Source organism: Leucopleurus acutus, assembly GCF_964270905.1.
Source record: "Leucopleurus acutus genome assembly, chromosome: 14".
Lineage (NCBI taxonomy): Eukaryota > Metazoa > Chordata > Mammalia > Artiodactyla > Delphinidae > Leucopleurus > Leucopleurus acutus.
The window spans coordinates 57,964,839-57,992,633 of record NC_139156.1 but is presented as its reverse complement, the minus strand read 5'-3'; the positions used below and the strand labels follow the sequence as shown (position 1 = coordinate 57,992,633).

Genomic DNA, 27,795 nt, shown 5'->3' with positions numbered 1-27,795 from the left:
AATCTGCAAAACACAATAGCATACTCTCATTTAGGAAGTCAGTTTAGTATAGTGGTTAAGAGCAAAGTAGAAAGGCAGCCACAGCTCCTCTACCTTGAATGAGTTACTTAACCATTCTGAGCCTCAGTTTCCTTATTAGAAAACTAGAGATAATGGTGGCACCTACCTCTTGGGTTGTATGGAAGTTAAAGGAGAGAACACAAGTAAATAGCCTAACATAAGGTCTACAACAACTCTGGTAAGTGTGTTATAAATGTCAGCAGTTGTGGGATTTTTGTTGTTGTTTGGCATGTTTGATATTTTTCTTGATTGCTGCAAGTAATTTAAAATCTTATCATTTATGACAGCTGCTTGTTGGTTGGATAGAGGAAATGTTTCACACTGACGAATGGCACTGTTGTGTGATGATTCTTCCTCCTCCTGTGAAGGTTTAACTTGATAGGCCCTGAGTGGTTCTGCAGCTCTCAGAACCTGACTAAGAGGAGAGAGCCTTGGAAATAAGACATTTCAAACTCTGCTTGAGAAATGCTTTCTGACAGTCTTTTTGATGGGCTTTACAGATTCATTAAAACTCTTTCACCTGCCCATGGTATCATAGCTAGTGACAAAAGGGCATGGAAACATTATCTGTATGTTCAGGTTAATAAATTTCACTCCTGCAATCTCCTTGTTTTATCCTGGTGAGGTAGTGCCTCACTCATCAGTTCTGACTCTGTAGTTATCTTTTGGGTTTTCCCACGAGGCTCATTCTGAATGAATTATTGTTTTGTGTAACTGCCTGATAAATTTAGTGGTGTTCTCTTGTCTAGGGTTTACCCTTTGTGATTTTTAAGGTGGTACTTTAAAAACACCCTTAACTGTTTCATTTCTTGAGTATCTATTTGTCTGGGCGCCTAGACAGATTAAAGACATACTTAAATCTGGAAAGAAAAGTTCCCTTCATATATTTCCTTACCTCTGGTGATACACTTACTTGAGTTGATAAGAGATCATTATCTCCTAGATCATAACTTCAAGGCCTCTTTCACAGGGTATAAAGGCTTGTAATTCTAAACAGGTAGATCTTAGATTTTCTGATGTAACCAATCTCCCTTCGTCTTTCCCAGATGGAAGACCTGCCAAAGGAGAGGTTTGATTTCCTTTATACTTGGAGGTCACTGAAATATTTTTCCCCCTGAAGTTTCTTACTTTTCCAGGGTGTATAGGTATAGTGTTATGTTTTCTCTTTTCAAAAATGATGTCTTATTTTCTTTTTTAACACATTATTGACTGGGGGATTTTTGCAGAAACTAACGCCTGTGGCCGAAATATGTCTCCGGCCAAGAATGTGTTAACAAATGGAGAAGAATGGATTGCGGATGCTATCTAGAAGGCTTCTATCCAGAGTCATTTTGTGAGCCTCCTCCCTTCAGGTAGAATGAGCTAGAGGCTTTGGAGTTGAGATATGGGTCGTGGCAGAAATTCAAGCCCTGGGGTCATCATGTCCCTTTGTTTAGGGTAGAGGACGGCTCGGAGTACTTCTCTGGACTCCACAGTGTGATCTGGCTCTAGTGTTAAGGTTCACTTAATCTTCCCTTGAGTGTACTGTGCCAGTCTGGATTTAGCTAGTTTAGTTTCTCCCCCCCAAAAAATTTTTTTTTCCAAACTCAGGGAGATGCACTGTAGACATTTACTTCATCTGGTAGATGAGTGGACTTTGCAATTTGCTAGTCTTGAAATAGAAGGATCAAAATAAAATATGGTTCTTCTTAGAGAGCTTGGAGGGATTTTGTAGTTATAATGCTCTGTTGTGACACGTTGGTGATTATAAGGGAAAAAGAATAAAATAGGCTGGACACCGCTGGCTCAATGGTGTCCTCCAGTAATGGTGAGATCCCCATTGTCATGGTCCAGTTCAGTTTCGGAAGTGGGAATTACAGAGTGGCTGGTAGCCCTGGTTGGCCTCATGGAAGTGGCCACTGTCTCACACTCAAGAGAGTCCACTGGTTCTGGGATTGCATTGAGACTGTTTGTAATGATCAAAGGAATCCCTAATGTAAGATGTTTCTGTGAAAAAAATACCCATAGCAGTATAAAACCCAAAAAAGGAAATATAGATGGCAGCCCATAAGGAGGATCACTCTTAAATGTGTTTCCCATATGTTCCTGTAGGTTTTTAGTCACCTCTATCTGAAGTACCATTTGTATGATATCACATTTAGACTCTGCTTAGATTTCATAGACCTGAGTAATAAGTGTTTCCTTCTGCTTACATCATAAAGTAAAGCCAATTAGAAATTTCTGTGTTTTTAAAGATGGCTCAGTGCTGCAAATGGGCAGTATATTCTTTAACTATGCTTTTCCTGCTGGAAGTTCTTTTGAAAAAAATAATTCAAGTTTGCAGGTAGTAAAAATGTGAAGTGAGGTACATAGTACAAGGAGACCCAAATGTGGTGTTCCAGTCCTCTTTGCTTGCTGGCTATGGAACTGTAACTTTAGACATCTGTGAAATTCAGAGGGTGACGTCTGCACCCCACATCCACAGGGCTGTTGTGAGGATCCAGTGAGATAATGCTATGAAGATTATCAGTAACTATAAAACATTACCCAAAGATGAAAGATTATTCGAAGCACTAAAATGAATGTGGGACTCATTACGTAGTCTTCAGGTCTATGGAAATGTTGGGACTAGGAAGTGATTTTACTTGACTTTCATGGATCAGCCTACTTTGAAATTAACACTGTTATATTCTCTTTGCCTCATTAAGACCAAATTATCTTTAATTAGCTTCACATAAGTATTAGATATTATACCAAATGAAATTTTGTGTCTGCTGCTCAGATTGCTGGGTGGTTAAATCTTACTTACAGATGAGTTGTGTGCATGTATGTTTTCAAATTAGCAAATCTAAGATAAGTGCACAGTTCAAAATTATAGCATCATTCTAAGTGGAAGCTCATTGACACTGGAGACAGCAAGGCTGCTGTGATGCAGCTGGGAGAGATGGAATATCACCTTTGTACAGTAAAGGGAGCCAGAGCCACAGGGTCCAATGTCAGCCCACCCTCAGGAGACCTGAAGTCTCTCCTGGGCTCGTCTTTATTTGTATGTTAACCCTAAACAAAACTTGCCTGCCTTCTGTTCCCAGACTGAGCTTGTTGGTGTAATATACGGGTATACCGGTGTGTGTATAGTGTGTGTGTGTGTGTGTGTGTGTGTGTGTGTGTATTTTTTAAATCACTAGTTTCTTAAGGTTACTGTGAGAAAATGCCCCAGGGATTTGTTGGTTAGTCATCCAGTTTCACACTGAGTAGATACAGAAATAATTAGGTTTGGAAGGAGACCCTTGACTAGAAAGAAACCTCAAGATGGACTCCAAAGAGGAATAGACAGGGATGGAGGAGGAAGGGTTGGTGAGCCCCACTCTCCACAAGCCCAAAGCTGGATTGACCATCCAAGCAGAGCAACAGGAAGCAGAAGCCTTGTTCTGGCCTGTTACTTCACTAAACTTATGCTGGTATGATTAACAGTGACCTCCATGTAGCAAAATCTAAAGGTGCCTTCTAAGTTTTGGTCACAATCTAATGGACATCTTTCAGTCCACACCAGATATTCCTCTCAGCCATACTTGACTTGTTGAGAATATTTTTCCTTGAAATGTTCTCATCCTTTGGCTTCCGTGATTTCATATTCTCTGTGTTTTCTCTCTACCACTTCTTTCAGATCTTTTGTGAGCTCCTTGGCGTCTCTTCATCCCCTCATAGTTTCTTCAGGATTCTGTCCTTGGCCCTGTGTTTCCTCACTGTGCTTCATAGCTTCTCTTGAGTTTCAGACCATTAGATAAAAATGCCTCCAGAACTTCTCCACTTGACACCCCGCAGGCTCCTCAGAGATAATATCCAAAGCAGCTGATGAACCTTACACTGCTCCTTCCCCCCAAAATACAACCACCACAATAAAAAAAGAAATCTTAGCAAACAGACAACATCCTGCTTCTCCTCAGGGATTTCCCGTTTCAGCAAATGGCATCCCACCAGCTACTCATTCAGTTCTACAAGCCCTCCTCTATCCTATTCTCTCATAGCAAGAAATCACCAAAAATGCATTGGTTTTACGTCCTAATATGTATCCTACATCCTCAGTATATCCATAACCCGCACCAGACCTGCTCAGAGCTGCTATTGTAATAACCTAACTTTAATATTTACCCTCTTTCCCCTTATCCATTTTCCATACTTAAGCCTAAGTTACTTTTTTAAATTGTAAATCTAATTACAGAATTTTTTAGTGTCCTCCAGTTAACCTTAGGAAAAATCCAAGCCCAAAACACTCTTCTGGATTGGGCTCCTGTTGACCCCTTTGCACATCACCATCCCCTTCACACTAGTTATATCAAACCTCTTTCCTCTTCTTGAATGTCACCGTGTTCTCCTCTCCCTCTGCACATGCCGTCTTCTCCCACCCTGCTCCCCCCTCTGGTCCCATCTGTTCCCACTCATCCTTTGGGTCTCTTCTTTAGGAAGGCCTGCCTCTAACCTCCTGCTGGATTTACCCATATCTCCAAGCCACCCCATCCTAATTCTTGTCTAATGGTTGTCTTTCCTGGTGGACTGTGTGATCTGAAATGTCTGTCTTTTTCCTCACTGTGTCTCAGATGGACAGATGGTTGGTCAGATAGCCAATCCGAGGGACCGAGTGTCTTAAATCTTTCATAGTTTTCCGTTGCTGCTATAACACGTTGCCACAAAATTGTTGACAGAATTCAGTTCCTTGCGTATGCAGGACCGAGATCCCCATTTTCTTGCTGTCAGGTGAACGGCATTCCCTGCTTCTAATGGACACCCATATTCCTTGGCTTGTGTGTGGCTTCCCCCCACACTGGGTGGAGTCCTTCTGCTATTTTGAACCTCTCCTCCTCCTCGTCTCATCTCAACTTACTAACCCAGCTGGAAGATTCTCTGCTTTTAAGTACTCGTGATTAGATTGGGCCTACCCAGATAATTCAGGATAGTCTCCCCATCTCAAGGCCTGTACCCTTAGTCACGTCTGCAAAGCCCCTTTTGCCATGTCAGGTACTATATTGGCAAGTTATAGGGATTACAGTATAGATATCTTTGGGGGGCATCATTCTGTCTACTACAGAGCCCATGTTTTTTTTTTTCTCCCATAATACTTACTCCAAAAATCATTTCTACTGGTTTGTGGTCTCACTGGTACTTGTTTAATTTTAAACAATACGCCTCTGGTTTTGCTAGATAAAACTGTTACAAGCTACCAGTGCTTAGTATGTGCTGGTAATAGGAATGAATGAGTGAATGAATATATATATTATGTTCTCAAATCAGATAAATTGCAAACCACAAAAATAAAACAAACTCCAGAAGGGTAAACCGCCCTGAATTGTGTCATCAGAGAGAACCCAAATTTTAGGGGGAACTGTTGAATTTATGGAATGACTAAATGGGAGGTAAGGACTTGCATTATCAATAGTATTGTTGTCCTTTATCTAATTATTATAGATTGTGTAGTAGTATGTCAAGATTCAGTTACAGTCTTTTGTGTTATTTTAAAGTTGGCCGTGAGAAAGTAAAGAGGAAATGTTTCTTCATCTCTCAGCATCCTTTACAGAATCATAGAAATTTAGAGCTGGAAGGGATCTATGGCCAATTCTCTTGAGCTAAATAAAGGTAAGATTGCTGCCTAAAGAAAAGATAGGCTGAAGATTTTAGAATTTGATAGGGTAGCTTAAGTGGTAGTAGTTGAGATATAATATTACTTTGAGAGAAAGCAATAAGAGGAAACATATTCCTTGCTCTTGATTAAAAGTGGCTGAAATCCATTAACTCTCAAAATGTACAATTAATTATTAAAAAGTATTTTTCATAGGATATCTGCGAGAATAAATACTAAGCTATGTAATATGATGTGAATTACCTTAGTTACTGGATATTGAGCTATAAAGTACAAAAGCAGATTTTGATGTAGAGAAAAATTTAGTGCATGAAATTGAGGTCATATGTGCTAGTGATGTATGACTTACAGGAAGTAATAAAAAGGGAGAAAAAAAGAGAAGTAAATGGTATACTTTTAAGCTGATGGGACCCATTTTAAGGGTGGAATTTAAATTGCTGTTCTTTAAAACTTGAGTTTTTACCCCTCTTACTACCTAAGGGGGGGGAAAAACCTGATCAAAGTAGAACTTCCCCTCCCCCTTCAGAGTGTACTTCTTAAAGTCAAAAAGCAAGCTGTCTTTGCTGTTCCTGAGCAGACAGAGGTGATTGATAACCATTTTTATATATTTAAACTCTTCCCCCCCACGTTCATTTGAATGAGAGAAGCCCTTGTAAAAGAATAGTGTCATAGGTTAAATGCATCTGCCTGGGTGTCTCTCCTGCCTGAGGTCGTAATCCTATGACAACATTTTATTTGCTCAACATCTTAAATACAGATGTTTAGATTTTTTTTTAAACTCAGGAATAGTGTGCTTTTATTAACAGTATTGATGATTGATTTTGAATGTTTTTACTTCAAAAAGCCAAGTCTCCTGGTGGGTGGAATTTCATGAAGCACCTGTTAAGCTTTAGGGAGGAGGACCTTTTTGGCAGCAACCCAAACTACATATTTAAACAATGAGCCTGCCAAAGTCAGGAAATTATAAAACAGTTTTGAAATTTCAGGATCTGCTTTTTTTTTTTTTTTTTATTACCCCTCAGGTTTCTTTTGCATCTTGGTAATAAGTTCTTTCACATGGGATTTACTAACGTTCTTACTGTTTTAAGACCAGATTTAGAAAAGTAAAATCAAATTTGGAGATCTTAGGTTTCTGTGATAAAAGCCCATCAAATTTTAAACTGAACTGCCTTCCAAAGAGTCTAGGCTCACACTCCCCAAACCTTTTGGAGCAATCTATTATTCAGCGTAGCCTGGCCGGCTCCCTTGAATGGCGTTGCCCCTCCGGGTCTCCAGTTTTCCTCTGTGAGGTGAGAGCTGCTAGATGAAAAGTGTGTCCAAAACAGTGCAGATGGCCTCTGAGCCTGCGCGTTCGGAGCCTGTGCTCCGCAATGGGAGAGGCCACAACAGTGAGAGGCCCACATACCGCAAAAAAACCACAAACAAACAAACAAACAAAACAGTGCAGAAAAGCTGAACACTCAGAAAAATGGGGGAACGCTTGCTAAGGGTATGTTTCTTGGCATATTCCATTTAGCCTGGATCTTGCAACTTCCAAATTCACTGTTTCTACTCCTACTTACAGATTTTAAGTTCAGCGTCCCAGGGGCAAGATGGCAATAGTTTCTTCTTTGTGTATCCCAGCAATGGGACATTCTTTGTATGCTATTGGATTTTTTTTTCTTTTTTCCATTTGTTTGTTGTATTATGTTAAGCAGCCGCAGATTTTTAGTTAGTTAACTGTTGTTTTAAGATTTCATTATACTCAGAGAGCAGGAATTGTTTGAACTTCGGCACTCTCCTTGCAGGCTGGCAAGCCAGAAAACTTCGGAGTAGATGGTGATCGATGAAGAGGGCGAGGTCAAGAGATTTAACAGAAGGCACAGGCATGAGAACATGATCTTGAGCATACGTTATCTTCAAGTTCTCCAACACTTGTGATTAGAATTGGCGTAAATTTTCCAAATTTCTCTTAGGGAAAACATTTGTACAGTCACTCTCTCACATATGGGGGTGGGGCGGGGGAGACAGAAAGGAAAGTGTAATTTGGATTCTTTGATATATATATATTTTTTTGATATGGTTTTTTGTTTGTTTTCTGGCCTCACTATGCAGCTTGCGGGGGATCTTAGTTCCCCAACCAGGGATCGAACCCGTGCCCCCTGCAATGGAAGCTCGGAGTTCTAACCATTAGACTGCCAGGGAATTCCCTCTTTGATCTTTTTGTACTTTCAGGTTCCTAAGGTTCTTTGGCTGGCATCATCACCATCTATTAAATATTAGGGAACGGGAGTTTAAAAAATTGAAGGCACCAGTCCCATAAAGCAATTTGCTTTTTATTCTTATAGGACACCCATCCTGTTTGAAATTTTGTCCTGAATTAACAACAAACGTAAAGGCCTTAAGGTGGCAGTGCATCGAATGCAAGACATGCAGTGCATGTAGAATCCAAGGCAAAAATGCAGTAAGTATGGCTCTCAGTAGTCTGTCTCCAGGTAAATTGCTAGTTTTCAGTGTTAAGGTTTTTCATTTGTATAGATTGTCGCTATTTTTAAATGTTTAAATACATTTCAACAGGGATCGTGGTGCTCCTTCCTTATTTTTTATTTTTGTTAATTGGAGAACATAAGAATTTGTGGCCTTTTACAGTTGATTTCAGTCTCAATTAGTCTCTAATATGTTATATTGCAGGATAATATGCTTTTCTGTGACTCCTGCGATAGAGGATTCCATATGGAGTGCTGTGATCCCCCACTTTCCAGAATGCCAAAAGGTGAACTTTTGAACCATATTTAAAAATGTGTTTTATGATGTACACATTAGCCTTGTCCTAATGTCTGGCAGCTCAGAAGTATACAGGTTCCTTAAGCATTTTTTTCATCCCTCCTACCTTCCCTATACTTGTGGGTTTAGTACAGGTTGTGAGCAGAGAAGTGTAAAAGCATTGAGTTTGGGGGTAATGCATATGATAAATACTCTAATTCATCCACAGGACTAAAAAGACCATTCCTCTCCTGAAACCACTCCCCTATTAGAATAAGTTTAGATCAGGCAGGTCAGAAGTTTAGAGTACTCTCCATGTTATTCAGTACAGTGTTCAGACGTAAGAAATTACCTGTTTTCAATGATGGTGATAATGATGACTCCAGAAAAGTCCTATGACAGGCGCCATCACCATTTTCTTGGCCATTAGTTGATAATTTTGAACATGAGGATCTGAACTATCTTACATGGATATATCCATATAGAATATGGATTTTCTTTTCTGTTTATCGGGTAGTCAGCCAAGCTCAGCCTTCTTTTTCTCATATGATAATATATTAAACATGAAAAATAACTTTGCTTTCTTATTACAAAATTTATACATTTTCATTGTGAAAGATGTAGAAAATATAGATTGGCAAAAAGGAATAAGAACAATCAGTTAGAAATTCCTTCCCTGCCCCCACCCACCCCTTTAAAAAGAAATGGAACAGTCTGTACATGTTTATGGTTTTTCCCCTTAACAATAGCTTCTCACATTCCCACATCATTAAATGTTCTCCTAAACATACTTTTTAATAAGTGTGTAGAACTCCATAGTACATAGAGCAGGGGTTACAAACCTGGTGACCGTGGGCCACAGAAATGTTTTGTTGGTTATCTATCTGTCTATCATCTATCTATCTGTATCTCTCTATATATTTTTTAAAGACTTCTCTTAACTGCGTTACAGAAGAGCTGGTGCAATATTTTTTAAATTTTGCATTTGAATTGTCAGTGCCCCATTCTGCCTCAGTCTCACTGCAACCTGTTGCCTTACATTCCAGCTTGCTTCAGTCACATATATTATACCTGGGTGGTTCCTGAACATAATTGATTTTGCAACCCCATGTAAAGAAAAGAATAACTTATTTAACCAATCCCCTATTGTGGATATTACAAATGTTTCCAATTTTTTCCATCCACAATTATTGCCTTAAGATAAATTCCTCCAGGAGGAATTGCTGGATCAAAGACTGTGTACATGAAAGGTTGTATCAGTTTTCAGACCAACCACCAGTGTATGAGAATACCTGTTTCCCTGTATAAATGACCAGCACTCACTATTACTATATTTTGTTGAATCTAAGACACACTTTTTTGAAAAACATTTTAACATCTTTGAAATCAGATGCATCTTATAGTCAGTGGTATCTTAGATTCAATGTAATACAGTGTTATTATTTAAAATTTTTACCAATTAGGTAACAGAAAAAAGATGTCTGATGATTTTTTTCTTTAAATAATGAAATTGAACTTTTTTTGTGTTTGATTATTGGCTGTTTGTATATCATCTTGTAAAGTACCTGTTTTTATTCATTAATCATTTTTCATTGGGGTTTTCACTTTTTTCTTACTGATTTGCAGAAGCTCTTTATATTTTTATGTAGTCAAATCCATGAATCTCTTTCTTTATGGCTTCAGTCTTACATGTCAGTCATGCTTAGATTATATTAATATCCACATAGTTTTCCTGGTGCTTGTAACATTTAATTTTGCCATATAATATTCATCTGCCTAGAATTTGTGTTTATAAAAGATAGGAAATAATTATTTTCCTTCCAGATAGACAGCTGTATGTTCTATCACCCTTTACTGAATCGTTTCATCCTTTCCCCACTGATTTGAAATACAACCTTCATGATATGCTAAACTTTTCAGTTGTTCTGGCCTTTCAGTTCTTATCCATTGACCTGCTTCCATATGCCAGGTGCATAGTTTTAATTATTGTAGCTCCATAGTACTTAAACATTTTAAGTTTTAATTTTAAAAACTATATATTATAATTTAGTTAGAAAATTTTCAAAAAGAGACAAAACAAATACTTTTTCCCCAGAAATTTCAAAAAAACAATTGACTTGAAAATGTCTCCCTCCAATCAAAAGATATATAATAAGACAAGATTGGGTTTTCATGTGTGTTTACATGGTCTAGGGAAGCTTGGTGACATGTTGGGAAAAGCCTTATTGGAAGAGTTCTGAGATGGGTCAGCCCTCTGCTCTCAGCACCTTGACCCTGGGGAAATTGACCTTTAATGACAACTTCCTGAGGAGAATGACAGAAGGGAGTGATCCATCTTCTAGGGTCAATTTCTGCATACAGGCATCCTTGGGCAGCTTATTACAGCTGCAGTTTATATTTAATCTCTCTCCTAAAATCAAACATTAAAATATTTTTCTCATATATATATTAATTCAGGGATGTGGATTTGCCAAGTCTGCAGACCAAAGAAAAAGGGAAGAAAACTACTTCATGAGAAAGCTGCACAAATAAAACGACGATATGCAAAACCCATTGGACGACCGAAAAATAAATTAAAGCAACGATTGTTGTAGGTTGAGATCTTATCAAAAGAAATCTTTAATGTTGTGCTTTAAGATATAGTTGATTGTAACCCCCTTAGATTCCATTATCTTTTTAGTATCATTTTTACAAACTCAAGGGATGAGGAATATTTCTCCTTTTGCATAAGCTGTGGAAATTTTTTTGAAAATAACATTTTAAATTACAGTTGGCATTTCGGGGTCTTCTGTTGGCAGTATCTGTGATGCTAAGTGACATTTTTCAAGCAGCAGGATAGAAGCAGAATGTAAGAATTGGAAACAGTTTTTCTGTCTACTTTATTATTGGCTGAACATTAGAAGAGCTTACTTATATGAATATTTTTTCTGGGGGTTTTTAAAACAAGAGAGGGATTTGTTCACATCTCTAGTGACTCTCTTTTGTTACCCCAGATAACGTTTTAGAAAAATACTTCTCTTTTCTGGTGCTAATTTAGTATTACAACTTTTTAAGATCCCTTTTCTGAAATAGGAGCTTCTAAGAAACCTGCAAACTACTGTCCTAATTTGCCTCCAAAGAGTTAGACAAGACCATTTGGTATGTGCACATGTGTGCAAACATACAGACAAAATAATATATTTGCAGTAGCCTGCAGTTCTACTATGATAGCCCCATTTCCTCTAGCCTGTTGCCACATAGATGCCTTTAAAGCCAAGTAGAACATTTAGTAGGAGTTACTTGGAGAAGTAGAGAAAAGATAAGAGGAGAAATGGATGTATTTTTTTTTTTAACCTATATAGAGTATAGAACTGACTGACTATCAGCATTAGGTAAAATGTTTAGAAATGAAATCAGTAGACTTGCATATCTGAAGCAGCTCTATCAATAAGACCGTTGCCCTTCTCTTTAGGCTTAGTGAAAGGGTCACTGTGATGTAGAAATGAATAGAGCTCTGCACACACAGTGAAGAAGCACCAGGTGTCTAATTTACTTGCTTACTCTTCCCCCCCCCCCAATTTTATCTGAAGCAATTCACTTTATTACCTGCTCTCAGAAAAACAGTATTCTCCCGCACCTTTACCTCCCAAAGGAGAAATAGAAAAATGCATGCTCGTTTCTAAAGTGTTCTATGAAACGTTATGAAAACCTTCTAACTGGTGGACATCTTAATATGGAATTTGTGTTCATTTCTAGAGGCAAACATGAAACCTATTCATGAATAAAATCTTTCATATTAGCATCTCTTGAAGTAGAAATTACATGTTTTTGCATTCGTCCAGTGTAAGCATTTTTCCCGAAATGGGACTGTATCCTCAGGGCCCAATTAAGAAAACCAAATTAGGGTATAACTTTCTAAACAAAGGACACAGCTGAAAATTGCATCTGGCACCAATCCTAACTTTTTGTTTGTCCAGAATTGTCCTTTGAGCTTAGGAATTTTTAAGACAGTCTAGGGAGTTTTCCTTTTTACATGCTTTATAAGCGTATTATCCTTTCTGGACAATTGATTCCAGATACAGTCCAAATGTAGCATTCTGATGTGAAACATTTTAGCCTGGATGAGTAGTTTATTGGTAACTCTCACTGTGACACTAGAGATCTCTAGCTCTAACCTGATTTGGCTGACTCGGTGGCATTGGGTGAAGCTCCTGGCGGTTGAGCTGCTTCGGATGAGCCTAGTAGCTCACTCTGTTGATCTGCGCCAGCCTCCCCTTTAGCTGACTACCAGAATTATTCATTAAATCTCTGTGTATAGGATGACCACTAAGCTATGCTCTTCTATTTGTAATTATTTAAGATATTTTTATAATTCAAGATCATATCATTTTCAGGCTTCCATTTCATCATTACTAGCCTTCAGCTCAGTTGATAATTTTTAAGCTCCATTCTTGGGCCCCAGCACTGCCATAATTCACATGCAAATGTTTCTGTTGAATAAAATTCTGCTGCAAAATGGGTAGCTTTCCAAGCCCTAGCCTGAGGTGAGGACAGGCAGCTGCCATTCCTGTAAGCAGCTGTGCTAGGGGAGTGACCTCCGGTCTCCATTGACCACACAGCTGTATGGGCAGAACCAGCATCAAATGAACTGAAACAGCAGTCAGAACCAGTGTATAAAGATTCTGATGCCAAGTGTCTGATAATGACCATGGTAAATGTGCTGCTTCTTCACCAGACTTTCCATGTCATGTCTGACCCGCTGTAGCTTTTCTTTAATCATTTCTTCAGTTTTTTGCTATTGTTGTCCTTTTTTCAGCAGTATTTTATGCTGTAATTAATTGTCTCCTCTACTTAGAGAGTATTATTGGTTATCTTATCATCCTAAGCATAAAGTGCTAAGTGGAAATCTTTTAATGTTTTCTTTAAAAAAAAAAAAGATGTACTAATTTATAGATGTAACCAAATTCTATTTATATAAATTTTCCATTTGAGTTAAAATTACTTCTAACTAGAGATTAGATAAGCTTCTTCTTTTGCTTCTAGATAATACTTATGACTTATTTCCTTTAATACTTTAAAAAAGACATTTCAGGAAATCATAATTACTTGTGACAACACAAGGGGTCACAGTTTTATTTAAAAGCATTGGGTGATCTTTTAGTCTCTTCAAAAATTTTCTTATCCATATTGCCCTTGGTTCCACATGATTTTTCCAGTACCTGTTGGATGGGCCCTGGGAGAATCATGACATGCCAGTGTAGGGGCTACAACCTGTTTCAACAGAGAAACACCTAGGTGGAGGCACACACACACAAGCAGCGCTTAGGGTTGCAATTCAGTTTCTTAAGTTTAAGCACATTGAATGCATCTAGTTGCTATAAACTTGTGTTAGATACCTTTATAATTCTATTATTAAATGCTGATACTATTCTCTAAATTTTTGCCTAGGTCTGTAACCAGTGATGAAGGATCCATGAATGCATTCACAGGAAGGGGGTCACCTGGTAGGGGTCAAAAGACTAAAGTCTGTACCACACCTTCATCTGGTCATGCTGCATCTGGGAAGGACTCAAGCAGCAGATTGGCTGTTACAGACCCCACTCGGCCTGGTGCCACCACCAAAATCACCACCACCTCCACCTACATTTCTGCCTCTACACTTAAAGTTAACAAGAAAACCAAAGGGCTCATTGATGGCCTTACTAAGTTTTTTACACCATCACCTGATGGTCGCAGATCACGAGGTGAAATAATAGACTTTTCAAAGCACTATCGTCCAAGGAAAAAGGTCTCTCAGAAACAGTCATGCACTTCTCATGTGTTGGCTCCAGGTACCACACAAAAGCTAAAACCTCCACCTTCTTCACTCCCACCCGCAACCCCCATCTCTGGTCAGAGCCCCAGTTCACAAAAGTCCAGCACTTCTGTTTCTTCTACCTCTCCCCAGAGTTCTTCCAGCCAGTCCAGTGTGCCCTCCTTTAGCAGTCTCACTAATAACAGCCAGCTGAAGGCACTCTTTGATGGGCTCTCTCATATCTATACCACTCAGGGACAGTCTCGCCAAAAGGGACACCCAAGTTATGCACCACCTAAACGTATGCGTCGTAAAATCGAATTCCCTTCCACGGCAAAATCAAAAGCCCATTTCTTTGGAAAAAGAGATATTAGAAGTAGATTTATTTCTCACCCCTCCTCCTCTAGCTGGGGGATGGCTAGAGGACGCATTTTTAAAGCAATTGCTCACTTCAAGCGAACAACTTTCCTTAAAAAGCACAGGATGCTAGGCAGGTTAAAATATAAAGTGACCCCTCAGATGGGGACCCCCTCACCAGGGAAGGGGAGCTTGACAGACGGAAGGATTAAACCTGATCAGGATGATGGTAAGCAAAAGGTCAAAGCTCCAACCAAACCTGCGTCCCGTCCCTTTCTCCCCAACCCCCCCAAAAAAAGAATCAGTCAATTCCTATTTGTCACATAGGTCTTAGCTATTTCTCTTGTTCTCACTTCACTTTCATACAGAAGCAGTGAAACTTTGACCTTTTTCTAATGCTGACTAAACTTCCAAAATGTTGTTTTTCCAACTAATACTCTCCCACTTTTTATGACTTATTTCCATTTGTAGTGACACTAGGACCCCCCCCAGATGCGTCCGTAGCATTGCTTATGGCTTTGTAGTCCCGCATGAGTAGCCACTGTTAACGCCTCTGCCATGTTCCTCCCCGTGCTACCTCTTCAGCCACAGCGCTGCGTGGCCATGTGCTGTCCGTGCTTCCGGCAGCGGGGACATCAGCTCCTCGTCTCCCTCTGTCCATTGCTTTCTCATGACAAAGTTCATCCTGCTTCCTTCTCAACAAAGCCTGATCTGTGACTCTGTGAAGTGTGCTTTTGGATGTGAGTGTGTCTGTGTGTGTACTCACCTCAGGGAGAAAACTGATTTCATGAATTCATTTAACAAATTGGCCCGTTACATTTGCTACCCTTTATGAAACAAAAGCCAAAAATGTGTCATTTGGACAAAGTGGTAGATTTTATTATCTCAAACGTGATCATGGGAATTCTATACCTAGACATTGACGTGCCTTCTAATCTTGGTTGAAAACTATGATTTTGCTTTATTGCTCGCTCTTTCCGTCATTTATTTGTTGAAGCTATAAAAAGATGACAACAGCAGTGACTCAAATAACAATTTGGGTACAGCAGGGAAAAGGTACTGCTGGCTCTGTGAGCAGTGCTTAGATGTAAAAGCTAATAAAGCTTTAAAAAAAATCTATATTTGCCCACTTTGGTAATTTGGTGCCATTTTGGTAATTATATGGTGGTTATTCATGATGCAAGTCAGTGAATACACTTTCTGCTGGTTTTAAATGACAGATACAGAAATCAAAATAAGCATCAAACAAGAAAGTACAGATATAAATGTGATTGGAAACAAGGATACCGTTACTGAAGAGGATTTGGATGTTTTTAAGCAGGCCCAGGAACTGTCTTGGGAGGTAAGGCCAGTATACTGCATTCTAGTAATGAGGATAATACGTGACCTTTATATATGAGTACTATGAAATTAACTGCCTTGATTTTATAAAGAATCCCCCTCAAAATCTTTTGTGGTTCTTTAACTGTTACCATCATTTCTGTTGACTCTACATTCGAAAGTAATCACTTTATATAGTGTTGTCTCCACTCTTAAAAGTTGGTAATGGCTCAGGTGGTCTCACAGAATAGGCCAGAGTAGCAGTTATTGAGGCAGATTTTGAAAAACGCTTCTAGGGGTGAAGGAATAGATTTCTGATTATTTTTGCTCAAATTAAGAAAATAGTCCTTTTAAATCATTCACAAAAAGAAGAACATCACTTTTAAATTGACCGATGTTTCTTCCAGCACAGGTGGCCAGCCATATGAAAAATGTCTCCTGATTTTAACTGTTGGGCATTGGCGAAGGCAATATCGTGTTGCATGATCAGTTGTAATCACTTTTATTTTCATCATCCAGTAATTTCTTTAAATGATTCCCCTTAACATGTTAAGTCTACATAGCTTATTGTCAGCAAAACATTGAAAGGAAAGGCTGTTGGACTTCTGAAAGACAAATTTATTATGGATTGTGAATTCTTCTGTCAGTAGACCACATTCTGTTTCCAGGGCACCATATTCATGGATAGATTCCCACCCCCACCTCACTTCCTTTCTGGGGGAGTAGGGGGCTATCTGTAGGCTCTTAAGCTTTATTTTTTGTAGCAACCACTTGGGCTAAATACTTGTGCTTATTTCTACTTGCGGGGCCATTGGATATTTCCATTCCTCATTCTGCATTCTTTGTAGTGTTTCCTCTGGCTAAGATAAAATGTTAAATCTCCCCCACCCCGCCCCGCCATCACTGAGATTTGAAGTCCTTAAATATGACCATTTGGGGGGACCGTATCTGGCGTTCATATATAGACGTGATGAACAGCAGGCAATTACCTGAAAGTTACTGCTAAATCCAAGGCCTTTCTTTCCAACTGGCAACACTGGCGTTTTCATTCAAGAACATTTCTTGTCTGTGTCAGGCACTGGGCTAGACCCAGGGAATGCCACAGTGAATCAGGCCAGCAGAGTTCTTAACCTCCTGCATGGGAGTAAAAGGAGATGGGAATCAAACTGCAAACTTCACAATTGATTATTTATCTACAGTCTGGTTAACTGTTACTTGGTGGAGGAACAGGGGACTGTAACAGTGTGACAGTGTGTAACAGCCACATCATCTTATAATTTCCTCAGTTTTAATACATTGTAGGAGATCATTAAATTTAGTTCAATAGACATTTGTATGTATTAACAGGTATTCATTTCCTATCTTGGTAATACTGTTTCTTAGGGTATTTATATATGAATCTTATACAAAGTTGATTATTATTTCACAAGGGCCTATAATGTTTTTTTTCAACAACATGAAAATTCACAATTACGATTAGTGTTCTGGTCTTGATAGATTTTCATATCCACTGGTGAAAGAACCAAAATGTAAGTGACGAAATCCTCATATTTTGTTTTCTTTCTGTCTGACAGAAAATAGAGTGTGAAAGTGGAGTAGAAGACTGTGGCCGGTACCCTTCTGTAATAGAATTTGGGAAATATGAAATCCAAACCTGGTACTCCTCGCCTTACCCACAGGAATATGCAAGGTAATGCAATAAGCCAGGCAGGTATACAACCTTAATATCTCATATGTGAGGAAGGAACATTCTAAAACTGGAATTAGGTGATTTTTAGGACATAAATTTTAATAGTCAATTCTTTTTTTTCTTTCGGCCGCAGTGGTTCTTCGTTTCTGCGTGTGGGCTTTATGTAGTGGCAGCAAGCGGGGGGCTACTTTTCGTTGCGGTACACGGGCTCCTCATTGCGGTGGTTTCTCTTGTTGCGGAGCACGGCCTCTAGGCGCGTGGACTTCAGTAGTTGCAGCACATAGGCTCAGTAGTTGTGGCTCTTGGGCTTAGTCACTCTGAGGCATGTGGGATCTTCCCGGACCAGGGATCGAACCCACGTCCCCTGCGTTGGCAGGCGGATTCTTAACGAATGTGCCACAGGGCTGTCCTGATAGTCAAGTCTAAGTGCTTGCAAAACTATTACTTTTGCCAGTACCTTCTTATAGCATTCACTGTTGTGTGTAAATGCCTTATACTCCTTAGTTACACAGGTGTTGTAAATTTTGCCTTTTAACTTTTAGATCGTTTTTTTCTCTCTTTGGTTAATTGGGGAAGTATTGTTTGTGTAAGAAACCAAATCAAGAAAAAAAATGAGCTGTTGTAAAACATTTGGTGGTTTCTTCTCAGTTGCCTTTTTCGTTTTCCTAATTAGGCCTGTTACTTTTATCTCTGATTTCTGGCATTTTATTGTCAAGTTTTTTTAGAGAAATTATAGCAAAAGAAGGAAAAATGGGAGAAAGTAGGTAGGCGTGGGTAGCCTTAAGAGACCCTTCCCCAAATCTTGACTTTTAGAGCCATTTGTGACTAACTTGTTAAAAATGAAGAGAAAATAATGGTACTAGAATTTTCTTTTGTCTTGAACTAAGATTAGCTGTGAAATTGTCTTGAACTAATGTATCTAAAAATGGGTATCTTGTGAACAGATTTCTTCCTTCAGGTATGTCAGGGCACAGTTTATTAGTATCTTCTCAAATGCTTTAGCCTGCAAAGTTTCTGGTAATCACAAATTTGCTTTCCTTGTAGAATAGATATCGTCCTTTTCTCTTTCTCGTGGGTGTCTGCCCAATCATCAGAGAAAACGGGGAGGGTGTTCTAGAAGTTAAGTGACAAACTAAGAGTCAGGAGTCTTGGTTTCTTTTCCCAGCTCATATCACTTAGCTGTATGTTCCTTAAAAACTTTTTTTTTTTAACATCTTTATTGGGGTATAATTGCTTTACAATGGTGTGTTAGTTTCTGCTTTATAACAAAGTGAATCAGTTATACATATACATTATGTTCCCATATGTCTTCCCTCTTGCGTCTCCCTCCCTCCCACCCTCCCTATCCCACCCCTCCAGGCTGTCACAAAGCACCAAGCCAATATCTTAAAAACTTTTGAAAAACACCTATGAGCTTTTACTTGTATGGGTAATTGTAAATCATGTGTTCTAAGAGCTTTGAATAATTTTGCATATGAATCCAAGATTTGAAATTACTGTGATGAGTCTGTATCTAATTCTTCCCAAAACACTTCTCCCCATTTTTATGCCCCAAAGACGTTGAAAGTGCTTTTAAACATTCTCTTGTAAATATTAGCAATGTCCACTCAAGCATGATAGGGCACAAGTAAAAAATGGTATAATTTTTAAGGTGGAGAAAAAGCCAGCAGAGGAGAGAAAGCTGTTTGTCTAATGTTATTCAAAGAGTCGGTGGAATTGGTAGGAACAAATAAGGTCTTTTGACTTGACTATATTTACTCCTTTAGACCATGTACAACTGATGATAACTTTAAAGTTACCTCATCCATAAGAAATGGAAACAACTAAATTCTGGGACTTCTCTGCCTTATAAGTACACAGATCATTTTAAAAATAATGAATTCACTTCTCTCTGAGTAAAAGATTGTTATAGTTACACCACTGATTACACGTACTGATGAAATTATGACATTAAGTCTGAAATTTAAAAAATATGCATGGATGACAGGACGCCATTGTTTTTAGAGTCATAGTTCCAAGTCTGAAAACCTTTCTTTCTCTAGGACATTTCTAAGGAAACAAATTATTTGTTCACAAAGTAAAGGCAGCAAATATTATTAGATTGAAAAATACTATAAGGTTTGTACACTCTACTACTGGCTTTCTTTTTCCTTTTTCTTTTGTTGAAACTACTTCTTTCAAATACTATTATATAGCCTTTTTATGGCTTAGAGAAAATAGAACAATATTTAATATTTTTCCCCAGGAGTATAGTCAATCTGATTATATTCTTTGATTTTAAAATTTCAACAGATTACCAAAGCTTTACCTGTGTGAATTCTGTCTTAAATATATGAAAAGTAAAAATATTTTGTTAAGACACTCAAGGAAATGTGGATGGTTTCATCCTCCAGCAAATGAAATTTACCGAAGGAAAGACCTTTCAGTATTTGAGGTAAGCATGTATAAATAAAAAACTCAGCATTTGAAACCTAGTGTTTCTAATTGTTGACTATGTACTGATTTGTTCGTAGAAGGTACAAAGTATATTCAGTTTTGGCACTGAAATTCAGACTGCTTTTTCAAATATCTCCATGTTTTGGAATGTTTTTCTAACCATATTAAGCAACCGTTGAGATTGATGATGAATTCCTACTCCATCACATTAACTTTTTTGTCTTCTCCCAAATCCCTGTCTGCACCAGATATATTCGCCAGTGAATTTATGGTCTCCTCAGCTCTTCGTAAATTCTACTTTCTTTGGCAGGAGAAATTAGCTTTGTTCAGCAGCTCCAGCCAATGTCTGGCAGGTGCTCACTCTTCCAGGGAATTGAGCAGCTGTACATATCTCCTCAATACACAACCACCTGTGTTTCCGTCCATTTCTTGGCAGGGTAGATAATCCTTTTGGTGAGATCCCAGCAGATGTTGGGACTCCCCCGACCCCCATCTGGGTAGATGGCTACCCCTGGAGAGCTCTGCTCTTCACATGAACCCCTTGTGGCCATGTGTCTGTCATTGTGTGTTCTTGAAGACATTTTGTGTTTTCAGAAATGATTTAGTAGCAGAAGGTCTTTGCCGCTATATCATTTCATTGTTTCATCATGTTCTATTGTCAGTTTCAGGGATCCAGCTTAGCTGAGTCAGTTGTACCTTGAGGAGGCCATGCCTTTTTTCCTGTTATTGCCTGGTCACAGGCCTTCTTAATTCTCTCACTCTGGTTGAGCACTTCCATTGCCCTGACTTCTTTTCTTTTCTGTTACCCATCTTGGTACATTGCTTTCATTCCTGGATGCTCAGAGCAAGCCTTCCTTGGACAGCAGATATGATATCTTCTTTCTCTGAGATAACAATTTTACTTTAGGATTCTCTTTTTCTGAGTTGTTCAGACTGGAAATTTATTATTCTGAACCACATTTCTCTTTAATTCTTGTCTGTAATGTTTTGCATTAAATTTAACATAGGGGAGGGTCATACATAGGTTTCCCTCATGGACCAGGCTTCCTCTCTCAGACAGTCTTGGGCCCATTACTTTTTCCCCAAGACTCATCAGAGAACGCATGTAACTCCAACTGTACCTTATGATTTTTTTTTTTTTTTTTTTTTTTTGCGGTACGTGGGCCCTCACACTGTTGTGGCCTCTCCCGTTCCAGAGCACAGGCTCTGGACGCGCAGGCTCAGCGGCCATGGCTCATGGGCCCAACCGCTCCGCGGCATGTGGGATCTTCCCGGACCGGGGCACGAACCCGTGTCCCCTGCATCGGCAGGCGGACTCTCAACCACTGCGCCACCAGGGAAGCCCATCTTATGATTTTTTAAAACTCCTCTTCCTGGTTATATCAGGCTCTTTCGGCAAGCTTGAAGGAAGAAGGGTATTGTTGCTAGGAAGGTTTGGTAATATGTTTGTTTTTACTAAACAGGAGGCACAGGGTTTCTCAACCAGGGGACTGTTCACATTTCAGGCTGGATGATTCTTTGGTGTAGGGGGCATCCCGTGCATTGTAGGACGTTTAGCAGCATCCCTGGCCTCTGCCCACTAGATGCCAGTAGCACCATACCTCCTCCAGTCAGAACAACGAAAAACATCTCCAGACATAGCCAATGTCCCTTGGGGAACAAAAGTCACCCCCCAGTGAGGACCACTGGGCTAAGGAGGAAGCCGAATGCAAGTCGCTGTCTTCCTGTTGTTAGTATTGGGATGCTACTTGGCCAGCCCCAACAGGTTGAGACAACAGAGCTGCTCTCAGTTGAATCTTAATTAATGAATGTCACAAGTTCCACTTAACTTTTGGCACCTTTCTTAATGCCTTGGAAACTTTCTTCTAACCAAAAGAAAATGAAAATCATTGTCTCATTGTTTCTCAAAGGGTGAAACACATTGTTGGCTTTAAGTAATTGTTAAATAAATGAGTATAACTCTGCCTGAGGGGGTGAAACTCTCATAAATCCAGAGAGAGTCTTCTCAGGGGTAAGAGAGACTCAGTCTTGTTAGCCTGATAAGAATGGTCTATTTCAGGGTAGGTGTTTTGGGACCATACAGAGATGAAAGGGGAAAAATCAGAAGCAGATCTGTAAAATTTATACATAAAAATTATTGAAGGAGTTGGATTGGATAATTGCCAAGTTTCCTATTCTAGAATCTGAGTTAATACTAAGAGTACAGCATGTAGGAAATTTTCTCTTAGCAGTGTCCTAAGTAACTTATAAAATAAATGAATAATAATCACAGATTTCTACTTTCCTATCTTTTCTTTATCCCTCTTGAAAGCATGTCATTTTAGACCTTTCACAACTGACAAGAATTTTGCTTCAGCATTGTCATCTCTCTGTTTTTCTGGTTCAGGGATACATACATCTATCTCTGTCTTTTTGTAATATGCTACCATTTCCAAAAGGACCATCCTCCCAAATACATAAAAACTTCCTTTAATTAAAGAGAGAATTGTATCCTCTGTGCCCCTTGCCCATATTTGATTATGTTGCCATGTGTGGGACCTAGGTCTCATCCAAGGGAAATAGTTATACGAAGTCTAAAAATAATTTGCAGTATGAGAACCTGTATGGTCCACAGGAGACTTGAGAACGGTCAAGTTCATTGTTAAAGAGCTCTGGTTAGCAAACATCCATTTCCCCTTAGAAAAGTGCTAGGGAAATTCTAGAATCTGCTGTGCTTTCTGTTTTCAACAAGTAACTACATTTGATCAAAGAAATTGACATTTGTGCCTAGCCTTCTGTCTCTAACCGTCAGTATCACAGCTTGATTCTTTTATTTTGAAGAGAAGTAGCCGGTAATCATGGTACTTATTGTAGGTTGAAATTCATCTCACTTTCTCTGTATTCCCAACACAGAAATTTTATCTTTTCCAATTATATTTAAAATGATGCTTGGAATAAAACCAAAATGGAAGCCTCTTTTGTTAATCCACACTTCTAAGGAATCAGGATAATAGAGTTTATTTATTTTATTTTTATGTGAAGCCCTTTTGAAAGCAACATAAAGTTTAACTTCCTCGAGCAGTATTTTGATCATTTTACATTTCTTTAATTCCAATTTACTTGGTTTAGACAGAGAGGACCTGCCTAATCATTTTTTACTCGTAATAAATTGCAAATAAAAATTACTTCTTTGTTAGCAGTGTGGCCTTTCTTCAGGTAGTGTAAAGAGAAATTTAAGCTACCTAAAATTTACTCCAATTTAAGAGAAAAGGTGGAATTCTGATTTGCCAAATGACAGCTATTTTCTGGTAAACTTTATACTTGGTTAATGGAGTGTTTTAATTGCTCAGTTTGGGATTTGGAAATAAAATTATATACTTTCCAAAATACCGTATAAAAGAAACAATTTTATTTTGAGTGGTATTTTTATGTTAAATAATGTTGTCTGTTTCTCTTTGCTAGGTTGATGGGAATATGAGCAAAATTTATTGCCAAAACCTTTGCTTGTTAGCCAAGCTCTTCCTGGACCACAAAACGTTGTATTATGATGTCGAGCCATTCCTTTTTTATGTCCTTACAAAAAATGATGAAAAGGGCTGTCATCTGGTTGGATACTTCTCTAAGGTAAAACAAGAGCCAGTATGACCTTCATTTTCTTTTTCAAAATGTTTTTAGTAGAGCCCAATTCTTCAAACAGGGCTTTTTTATGACTCTAATTTGAATAAGTGACACATGTTTCTGAAAAGCTCAGATTCTTATTCAGAGTTCATTAAAAACAACAACAACAACAAAAAAAAAACAATAAGCAAGGTGCCTAGGAAGTGTGTAAAGGACCTCAGCACTGTTTGCTGTCTCGACTGTCATCATTCACATAACGTTATAATTGCTGCCTTGCAGACCACCTAGCATCTTTCATCTTCTAAATGTTAAGCTTATTTCCCTTTTCCCCCTAAGTGGTGTCAACATGAAGCTTTCAATGTAACGTAGCATTTAAAAGATAATTCTCATTTCTCCTCGTTGCATTTCCTCTGTGATCATCAGTATCTCAGTGAGTTAGAACACTGGCATTTGGACAGTTAAGCTAATATAATGGCTGGTTTTACTCTTTTGTCTCTTATTCTCTGTGCTATTGTTTTAAGATCTAAAGCAGCCCCACCTTTAGAAAGCCTAAGTTATCTCCAGCTGTTAACATAGGGGAGCCCTTGACATAGTGAGTGGATGTAGTTTGTCTTTTTCACTGGTTCAGAGCAATTCTCTCACATTCTTCTGTTCAAAGGCTTCTGAGAAACAATAACTCATATGTAATAAAGGAAATCTGAGTTTGGAAATATTTACCAGGTAATGACCTTAACTTTTCTTAGGTACTTAGGAAATAGTTTAATATGCCAGGATGGTAATTATAAGACTTCCAGGCAGAAGGTAAATGATCCAAACCCTGTATCTTATTTTTTTTATGATGTATGTGTGCATGTTAGGTGATAAGTGAATTTCACTGACTCTACTGTTGCATAATGTAAATGGAATGCCTAATGGAAGTGTCATTTTCATGGAAGATCAAAAGATAGAATATATATGAAGGTCCTTTGCATATGGAAGTTTTTCTAAATTTAAGAATCAATCCAGAGACCATAAACAAAAATAGGAATAAGTGACAGCACTCGTGGAAAACAGCCTCAACGTCTTAATCCACATATTTGGTAAAGCTCTAAAACGAAAAAGAAGAAAGTTAACTTTATAGGTTATGGATTCGAAAGGTGATAGAGAATTAACACAAGGTGAAACAATAACTAGGAAATCTATTTATATAACTTATTAAACATTTTACGTTCTGTATAGATGTGTAAACATCTTTTTCTCCAAAGAGTTGAAAAGAATAGTGGTCATAACTGTCCTTCCTGTGCAAAAATGGTGTTTCTTTAAATGTATCTGAGTTTAAAAACAGATGCTCAGTGGTGCCTGCTGCCCTTGTCCTGCCTTGTCTCAAGTTGGCCTCTGGGTCTCAGTTCTTGGTAACTCTTGGGGTTCGAATCTCTGCCTCTCTTCCTCCCAGGGAGCCCAGCATTTTACTTAGAACAAGCTAAAGTTTTTACATTTTGTCACAATTTCTTTTATAGTATGGCAGCAACTACTATCATTTCTTACTATACCCAGAATAGTATTATATTCTTTGGCAGTGCAGTAAAACAAAAGTTAATCTAGAAAAACAGCCATGTTAAAAGACTAGACTCAAATTAAACCATATTCTAACATGTCAATTGGAGTGTGAAGGACTGTGGCCCTTTGGGGTTATACTTAAACCAAATTCTAGATGTTATAGCCAGAGAATGGCCAAGATGACCTAGAAAAGTTCAGTGTAAACCATTACATGCATGTGACTTTCCAAGCACATAATAGATGACTCAAAACAGGAAGGAAAGGAGGAGGAGTTATTTTATCCATAGATTAGAGTTTAGCTGTAGTAATGTGTTAAAGGACAAGGGGGCAGGGGCTGGGGTGGGGGAAGGACAACTCTTGGGTGGGATTTCCAAAAATCGTATACAGGTAAGAATAGTTTGGGACAAAGAAAAGACCGGCATCAAGGATGAATCCTTAAACCCAGAGTACATCTCTTTTTAGATTTGTGACCCATTTGTCTGACTTTGCAAAGTAGACTAATTATTTGAATCTTTGCCACAGATGTGCACAGCCAGTGATGGACAATCCAGTTTCTTAGGAAAATTGACACACATCATTTCTTCCTCCTCATTTCTTGGAGACTCCACAGACAGCTACAAATGTGCAAAAGTCAGGAGCATATCTTTTTCATAAAGGAATCTTTAATTCTGCCCTGTAGGGTTTTTTTCTACAACCATTTCCTGTGATCTTTCAAATAGGTTCATTAAAGATCTGGGTGTTCCTAAGTAATTCTTTGGTGTGGTTAGTACCATTTGTGGTCAGTCTAATTTGTGGTTTATATTTGGCCAGAGCATTCACAACCTCAAAAGCCTTTTCCAGATCTCCCCTGTGTAGGTTTTGGCGGCTTCTATGTACCCTGAAGAAAATATTGCTGCTCTGATGCCATATCCCATAAAAATTGCAAATTCTTTCTGAACTATAAGAACCATTTCCCACCATATTCTTTCCAGTCTTCCTCCTGGTTTCAGACTGTTGGTAATATTTTGGCCTCCACTTTGGTTTGGAGGCTTGGGGATTTCTTGTTGCTGTTGTCTTTTTTGTCTTGTTGTCCTACTTTGAAATGCAGATTAATTATTTCTCCAGCTTTTTACTTTGTTTACTCATAGGAGAAATGTATTTGTGTAAGTCTACCCACACATACAGTATTTTAGTTTCACTGGGGCCTTTCGCAAAATATTCCTAACTGACCCCACTGGGTGACTCTCTGGATGGTTTTTTTTTTTTTTTTTTAATCCCCATCTCCCAGGTTGTTTGAGCACGGAAAACATTTCTTCCATACTGTCTGTGTTCTGTTTCATTTGACTCACATTTCCTTGGATTCTTTATTCGTATTTCATGGTACTGACATTCAAGAATAAAGATGTAATTGAGAGGCATGCCTGGAGTGGGTAGTTTGTTGTTAGCTGATAGTTTGATTGATCAGGACGGTAGGATGATTCTGCTTGATCCTGACCTAACACATTGGCTCACCTTAGTGGACCGTGGTACAAGGACGATGGCGGGTGCAGGGAATTGCCCACTTCAGCAGTGCTCTGACATACTTGATCTGTCTCTCCTTCCCTCAGGAAAAGCTTTGCCAGCAGAAGTATAACGTCTCCTGCATAATGATCATGCCCCAGCACCAGAGGCAAGGATTTGGACGGTTTCTCATTGATTTCAGTAAGTGAAGTACTTTATTTACTTTCATGATCCAGGGAGCTGATGGCTGTTAAAGGAGAGTAGCACATAAAACTTTATTTAATCTACTTTGTTGTTTTTATCAATAGATAACGGGCTTACTACTTATATTTACATAGGTTAGAAAATCTTCCTCAAGTGAAAAATGTACTGCTGCTCACTATTGTACTCTAGGAAATTGAGGCTCGATCTCTCGGCAGTGTCACCAGCTCACAAAGCCATTACCCTGAATGAACCGGCAGAATTACATTCCATTCTGTGGGGCTCATGCTCATTAGCACCAAAAGAGGCAATTATTTGTGATTAAAGCCAAAGGAATTGTTATTTAAAAGGATTTTCAGCTTTCTAAAATTTTGCCTATAATCTTGTGCAGTACAGAGCAGGAAAGGGATCTTTATCTTCAGAAAAACAATTCTTTAGGTAGCCTATCCTTCTTGGCTGTCTGGTAGAAATAAACATCTTGTTTTGTTAATTTCCCTTTTCTATTACAGAAATTATTACAGTGTTCGTATCTAGAGGTTGCCCAAGAAATATTTTTTATACACATTTGTATCTTCTGAGTCTCCTCAGTGAAAATCGGAATGCTATTTTAAAGTTCGCATAGGATAATGTTTTTTAAAAATTGGTAGTTTTTTTCTCCCTGTTTATATTATACTGGATGTGTTAATGTAGTATTAAGGCTGCATTTCGAGAGTGGATTCAAAGTATCCAGATAACACGAAGGCGGGGTATCCCATGATAATAATCACTTGTAAAAATCTGTCGCTAGGAACTGTGTGCTTCTTCATTACCAGATTTTAAACTGAAAGAAGGAAAATATAGCAGATGATGTAATCTTCATAACGTACATCAGATGCAAAAGCAAAATGTAAATGTCCTCAAGGAAAACCATGAAGTAACATGTTGAGTCTAAATCTATATTATTAGATGTTGAAATGTTAAAGTTTGGGTGTAAAATATAACCGTATAGCAGCT

General features: G+C 38.5%; 1 protein-coding gene across 7 annotated transcripts in view; it reads left to right on the top strand.

The window, feature by feature from the left end:
- KAT6B (lysine acetyltransferase 6B) overlaps window positions 1-27,795 on the top strand; it is a 226,513-nt gene that overhangs the window by 162,513 nt on the left and 36,205 nt on the right. For 4 of the 7 annotated variants that reach the window (XM_082854691.1, XM_082854693.1, XM_082854692.1 and 1 more), the window contains 9 exons: window positions 7,999-8,114; window positions 8,342-8,423; window positions 10,871-11,003; window positions 13,841-14,772; window positions 15,764-15,885; window positions 17,438-17,553; window positions 19,846-19,987; window positions 23,431-23,592; window positions 26,709-26,802. In XM_082854691.1, the coding sequence (XP_082710817.1) occupies window positions 7,999-8,114; window positions 8,342-8,423; window positions 10,871-11,003; window positions 13,841-14,772; window positions 15,764-15,885; window positions 17,438-17,553; window positions 19,846-19,987; window positions 23,431-23,592; window positions 26,709-26,802 (1,899 nt within the window). The remainder of the gene's footprint in view (window positions 1-7,998; window positions 8,115-8,341; window positions 8,424-10,870; window positions 11,004-13,840; window positions 14,773-15,763; window positions 15,886-17,437; window positions 17,554-19,845; window positions 19,988-23,430; window positions 23,593-26,708; window positions 26,803-27,795) is intronic. The other 3 variants (XM_082854694.1, XM_082854695.1, XM_082854696.1) reach the window with 3 other exon arrangements.